This window comes from Chelonia mydas, chromosome 10 (assembly GCF_015237465.2).
Source record: "Chelonia mydas isolate rCheMyd1 chromosome 10, rCheMyd1.pri.v2, whole genome shotgun sequence".
Taxonomy (NCBI): Eukaryota; Metazoa; Chordata; order Testudines; family Cheloniidae; genus Chelonia; species Chelonia mydas.
Genome location: NC_051250.2, coordinates 15589782 through 15596278, shown reverse-complemented (window position 1 = coordinate 15596278; position 6497 = coordinate 15589782). Strand labels below are relative to the sequence as shown.

Genomic DNA, 6497 nt, shown 5'->3' with positions numbered 1-6497 from the left:
AGATATCTTGTTAGCATCCCTTTTCCTCAAGGATCATAGAATTAAGCAGAAACAAAACTCAACCAAATCAGAGCAATTAAGCGCTAAAAGATGTCATATTGTTTAAGATCATCAAAAGTGTGTCTGTGGTGGGTGGACTGGAAAGTGGGGCTGGGGAACTGGGAAAGGAAGATATGAGAAGAGAAAATAAAAGACGAAGTTTTTTTGCAGAATTTTTTAATAATTGTTTTCCTTCTTCCAGCCACAACTTCAACATTGTGAGTGGTCGAAAAATCACAAAGTGCCTGCTTTTACACTGAAAACAATGCCACATGACCAAAATACATGTACATTGCAAGATCTCTTCACAGTCCCATATGTGGAGTTAACATACAGGCATTTTACTAATGCCATGAGACAATATAAAAATGTACAAATATGTGCTGAGTGTGAGGTGCTTGTTGGAGGAGGGAATTGGAAGAGACTGTCCATTGTTGCTTTTGGTCTAATGCTCTTTATGCCTTCACCAGAGCCTCGAATTCTGTTAGAGAAAGAAAACGAGAAAAGCAGGGAATAAAACTAGATGAAAGTGGTTATTAAAGCCTTTGGAAAGAAAACTGTCCAAAAATCCTAAACGAGGGCCCACCATGTTGTCGAAACAAACTACTTGAAGCTACTGCTAAATTGAAACACAGAGCGTGTAGCAGATCTTCATTCCTTAAAACAGATTGTTTGCTGAGATGAGGAATGTCTATAAATTCATATTTCTTAGGAAATCCTGAGTTAAAACTGAATTTTATTTAATCCACTGTACCAGGGTTTCCAGCTGGAGTGTGAGCAATAGCCAAAACGAAAGAGGGTGGATTAGGACAGGATTGTCACTTTCAGTATGAATTTTCTTGCTTTTGTAGCTTCCAAATGAGGCTAACATTCCAAGTGAATGTTAGCAGTGACATAGTTTCAGAGTCAGAAGTGTTATCGTTAAGGCGCTGCCTGAGATCTGTGTAAGATGATGTCCTATTTGGGGTTTATAAGTAGAAGCTACAAGAGCTGCTGCTGAAGCACATTCCTGCTTCTCCTCCCGAACTCCAGCTAAGATTAGCACGTGTGTCTGTTCGGGTTGTTGCCACCTGTCTTAGTCTGGCCCAGTTTTCAGCAACTTTATCTCCAGTACATGATCCATGATGCCCTATTTGCTTCTTTGCAAGTTCAAAAAGAAATTGCCCAGCCAGCCCATATCTTTCCTCTTGGGTTTTTTAAGAGTAATTTGGTCTAGTTTCCCATAGAAGTGCTGCCCAGTGAAACCTGCACTGATCAGATTATTGTCTAGCACAAATATCGTCAGACAAACTCTGAATGAGTGCTGGGTGTTTAAATGCATTACAGCATTTGTAGCATCCTTAAAAAAAAATCACAATCAATCTTTTTACTGTATTACTGAGTATAGGTCGAGTGTTCACCTGTGGTCTGATGTGCAGAGCACCCACAACTGTAATTAAAGTCCATAGGAGCTGCTGGTCCTCAGCACCTCTGAAAAATCAGGCCCCTAGAGTCAATGGGCCTGATCTTGCCTCCACTGAAAGCAATGGGAAAGCTATCATTTACTTCAGTGGATGCAGGATCAGGCTCCATCTAGGGCCTAATTCTTCTGCCATGGATAGTGACAATAGGAGTAAATTGATTGAAGCCAATGAAGCTACGTTTTTGTAAAACCTGTTTCAGGTGGAAATTGGGCCCTATTACTCCACCTAATTATTAGTACTGTAAATTTACTTTCAGCCTGAAAATACATATTTGAAGAAACCAAAACTTACTGAAGATCACATTGAAAAACTTACCATCCACTCCGATTTTGCCATCACCGTCAGTGTCACCTGCAGCCATGAAAGTCTTGGTCTCAGTAACAGTTAGAGCTCTGGCACTTGAGGAGAAATTCTGCAGGAACAGCCTGAAATAAAACAGAGACATTACTAAGTGTTATGTGTATTAGGGAAGTGCTTAGAGCCCACAGTCAGGATGTGGCCCCATCTTTCTGGGTGCCGTACACAGAGTTCTGTGACACACTGTTCTCTGAGATGGCTTTGATAGTTCTTTCTCACCTAATTTAACAGCCTAAACCCCACAAATGAATAAGTCTAATCAATATATTGGAAATTCCTAAATTTATTTCACAAGCCAATGTTAAGACCATGTTCAGAGACAGCCAAGATGCTCGAGTTTATTTAAAAGCAGCAGAGAACAGGATGCAGAGAACATCCAGAAGCCTACCTTTTCTAACAAGTAACACTAGCTAAGCTATACTTACTTAAGCTCTTCTTCCTCAATGAAGCCGCTCTTGTCCTGGTCAAGGATTTCAAAAATTGTCTTTACCTGGTCAGTAGACTTGCCTTTTAGACCAACTTTGGAGAAGAAAGACTTGTAGTTGAAAGAGTCAGCATCTGGAAGAAACAAAAACCCGTTGTTTAAAACCTTTTCTCTTGAGGCTATTACTGTTGTACGTATTTCTAAAGCACCCATCCCCATAATATCTGTGTGCCAGGCTCAGTGCTCCAATTCAGCTCCTGTTGCTTTTGTTTCCCAGTGCAGCACACCAGACACAGAGGTGAAAGCAAGCCGGTCTGGTCTGGTACGGCGTACCGGCAAGAGCCAGTATGCCGTGCCGGACCGGACCGGCTGCTCCGGCAGTGGGGCTTGGGCAGCACTTTAAAGGGCCTGGAGCTCCCCGCAGTGGCAAGACCCCCGGGCCCTTTAAAGTACCGCCGGAGCCCAGCTGCCGGAGCCAGGCTCAGACGGGGATTTAAAGGGCCCAGTGCTCCTGCCACTGTGGGGGGCCCCGGACCCTTTACAGCACCACTGGAGCTCTGGCAGTGGGGCTCGGGTGGGGGCTCCCTGCAGTGTCCGGAGCACCGGGCCCTTTAAATCCCTGCCTGAGCCTGGCTGCCGGAGCTCCGGGGCTCTGGCAGCCGGGCTCTAGCAGGGATTTAAAATGCCCGGAGCTCTGCGGTGGCTGGAGCCCTGGGCCCTTTAATTCACCCCTGAGCCCCAGGTCTCCCAGCTGCCTCTGCAATTGAGTGATTTAAAGGCCCCATGGCTCCCAGCCAGAGCCCCAGGGCCTTTAAATTGCCTCTTCCGGTTGAGGCCACACCTTTTCCTGTTGAGGCCACGCCCCCAATCAGGACTCTGGCATACCGGTAAATCCTTTAAGTTACTTTCACCCCTGACTAGACATGATCTAAAAGGAACTTCTCCTTCTAACGACTGTAGGCCTATGGTTGGATATCCTGTGGCGAGATTCGTGTTTCCTGTTAGAATGGACATTCTGCAAAGCCCCTGAAACTTATTTCAATCTACCTCACAGGCAATTACAGTAAACATATAAAAAGAAAAGGAGTACTTGTGGCACCTTAGAGACTAACCAATTTATTTGAGCATGAGCTTTCGTGAGCTACAGCTCACTTCATCGGAGTTACTCTGAAACCTGTCAGTAAACATGTAGAGTATGTGTCTCTGACATAAAGCCTTTAGGCCAAACCCTGAAGCCTTTACTCCAGCTTCACTCAGTCCTTACACAGGCAAAGGCTTCAAGAGAAAATAAATTTCGTCCAGGGTCTTCAACTGTCTCATGGAATATACATAAATGTGGACCTAATCCTGCAAGGCAGGACCTCAATGAATGAATACTTAAGGACAAATCCTCAACTGGTTTAAAATTGGCATAGTGCAATAGAAATCAGTGGAGCGACACCAAATTTATACCAGCTGAGGATTTGGCCCTTTAACTCCAGTTTGCTGCTGCACATTTAAGGGAATGGTACCCATAAAATAACCTGTTGTAGGTCTTTTTGACTTCAGGCGGCTACCTTGTAATGCAGCTACAAAGAGATGTTACAGGGAAGGGATCTACAGAGAAAATGTTAGCCATGTCATATTAAGATGTAAAAATAATGTATGTCTCCTCATTGCAGAGGGACCATTCCTTACCCTGGCAGCTGGTAAGAGCAGCTTGAATATCTTTAGCAGAAAGGATGTCAGTCATAGCCATTGCTGAACTGCAAAATAAATGTGAGCTATTTAGTCATTAAAATAGCTTCTCCATCTCTTTCACGCAAAGGCTCTGTTTGAAGTTGCTGGTGTGACAATGTCTGATAAAGGATGCATTATTCATCTAATTGTAAATGGAGCATACAGTAACAGATGTCTGCAGCAGGTGCTTCCACTTGAAGCTGAGGAATGAGTGAGGAATTCCACATGACAGGGTGTAGGGCCGGAGTGAGATATGATGTCTGAGGAGCATGGGAAGAGAGCAAGTCAAAGCTGTCTAGCACCCCAAAACTGTGTGACTTCTGCGAGGATTTCCCTGGAAGTGGATTATTACTCATTTAAAAGGTATTATATATACAGTCAAAATGTATCTACAGAGTACATAAAACAGAGGGCCATTTTTATCCTTGGTAAAGTTCTTGGAGCTATTTTGCCTAGAATATTTTAAAATCAGATCATGATTATCAGTAAATGGGTTGATATTTTTAAAAACTGAAAACAAATTATAAAATGAAGATTTATTCTAATTTAATTTTAAAGGAATCTAAATGCACAGGAACAAATTCAACCTGCGCCTAGCTCTACTGAGGTAAATTGAATTACACCAGAGATGAATTTGGCTTCTTGCATTTATGTTCCTATAGAAGACTAACTCCCATCATAGCTGTCTAGACAACTGTTCTTCTTAAACAAGTTGGGCTGCCTTATCTCGGCACAGAAGTAGAATGAATTGGATTTTTACCCAAATGCCTTCATTTTGGTAAATTGATGTGCTGAGAGTAAACCTTTGAAGTCTGAAGGAGAGAAGCCAGTTTATTCTAAAACATCAGCTTTTAACAAAGATCCACTTCTCCGCACTGAACCAAAGATGACTCCGGAGGCTCTGTCTGACAAAGCTGTGTGTTGATTACCAAAAAGCTGCTGAGGCCCTAAATCCCAGTCTATTCTGTTTGTGGGAATGTAATTTAATATTAATACAGTTGCATCGCTTAAGTATTCTCCATTGAAGATTTCAAATTATATCACAATTATTAATGAGTTAAGATTCACAACATTTCTGTGAGGTAGGTACATATTGCTTATGGATGGGGAACTGATGCACAAAGGAGTGACTTTCTGAGCGTCACAGAGATGTCTGTGGCAGAGCCAGGAACAGAATCCAGATCTCCCAAGTCCCATCCCAGTGCTTTCCCCAAAAAACTATCTTTCCCATATAAAATACTTATGGAAAAATTAAAGATGTTTCCCCTTTTGTTTTCCTTTCTGGGCACATGAATGTGAGGGAAGATGGGGTGGCTAACCAGTTATGACCTATGTGCCCTCTTAATCAGATCTACATAAGTTGGAAACTTGCTCAGGCAATCAGTTGGCTATGTCAATCCAAACTGATTTCTGAGAGAGGAAATAAACAGTTAATCATGTAGCTCGGGCTTGTCCTTGCTTGCAGGTACTTCAGAGGGTGCAAAGAAACAATCGGGCAAATTCCCCACTGGTCTCAACGGGTGCATCTCCAATTAAGTTTCTCCAGTGGTGTTTCTTCCGCATATGCTAGCAGTGAATTTATCTCAGTGACTTCTTGTGAATACTTGCTACCATTGCTCTCAGCACTCAGTAATAGGGAGTTATGCCAATCACCCATTTCTCACTGCTGATGGTAAAAAAAATGAAGGGGAAAAGTTAAAGGCAGGGGGGGAAGTTGGAGCATGCCATCATTTCTGAGAGGTGCACCATACTGCCATTTCCCTCCCACTTGTCTGATCACTGATTTCATTCTACTCTGGATTGTAAAGGTATGTCAGACTGCAAGGATTATAAGATTTTGTTTTGCTTTTAATTGCCTAGGTTCTTTCAGTTTATGAAGCGTTTTCTTATTCTTTTTCCAAAAGCAGAGGTTCTAATGGTCTTACCTTTGTGGTCTTCTTGACTGGACAAGGAGGCAATCTAGTTGGAAGGAAAGTACTTGCTGTGTGTCTCCAGCAGAGCTGAGCTTGCTTATATATACTTTAAGTTGTATACCATATACAGATTTTAGATTTCAGCGTCATGAAGGGGGAATGGTGTCGAATGAACTTGCCTAACTAATCATCTTACACTATTTTTATCTCAAGAGAATACATATGATATTTGCAAATGAAATAAGATAAGTGGCAAGATATGTAGAAAGGACAGCGTTGTATTAAATTTCTTCTGATTTAAGCAGAAAATATCAACTTCTTCATATGATCTAGGCCACAAATGAACAATCTAATACATTTGATCCCAGTACTCAGATGAACTGAAGCTGGACCGAATCTTGATGAGATGCATTAGATAGATGCATTAGATAAACATTTTAATGTGATAACTTGTTATATTATTGTAGACAAGGCTTGGGGTAAAGGAAAAAAAGGAAATTAAAGTTTACTCATGTAAGGAATATTGCCATACTGAAATTTTGGGTAGCATACAGTTTAAGGAGAATAATAGTCATTCTCACA

At 41.9% G+C, this 6497-nt stretch overlaps 1 protein-coding gene across 1 annotated transcript; it reads right to left on the bottom strand.

Annotated features, from left to right (window-relative positions):
- Positions 1 to 364: 364 nt before the first annotated feature.
- LOC102947375 (parvalbumin beta) lies at positions 365 to 6087 on the bottom strand. The gene is made up of 5 exons (XM_007060642.3): positions 5928 to 6087; positions 3961 to 4028; positions 2285 to 2417; positions 1818 to 1927; positions 365 to 520 (listed from the first exon to the last, which is right to left on the bottom strand). Exons 2-5 carry the CDS (start codon positions 4019 to 4021, stop codon positions 495 to 497), a joined length of 330 nt encoding a protein of 109 aa, XP_007060704.1. The 5' UTR covers positions 4022 to 4028; positions 5928 to 6087; the 3' UTR covers positions 365 to 494.
- Positions 6088 to 6497: the final 410 nt, after the last annotated feature.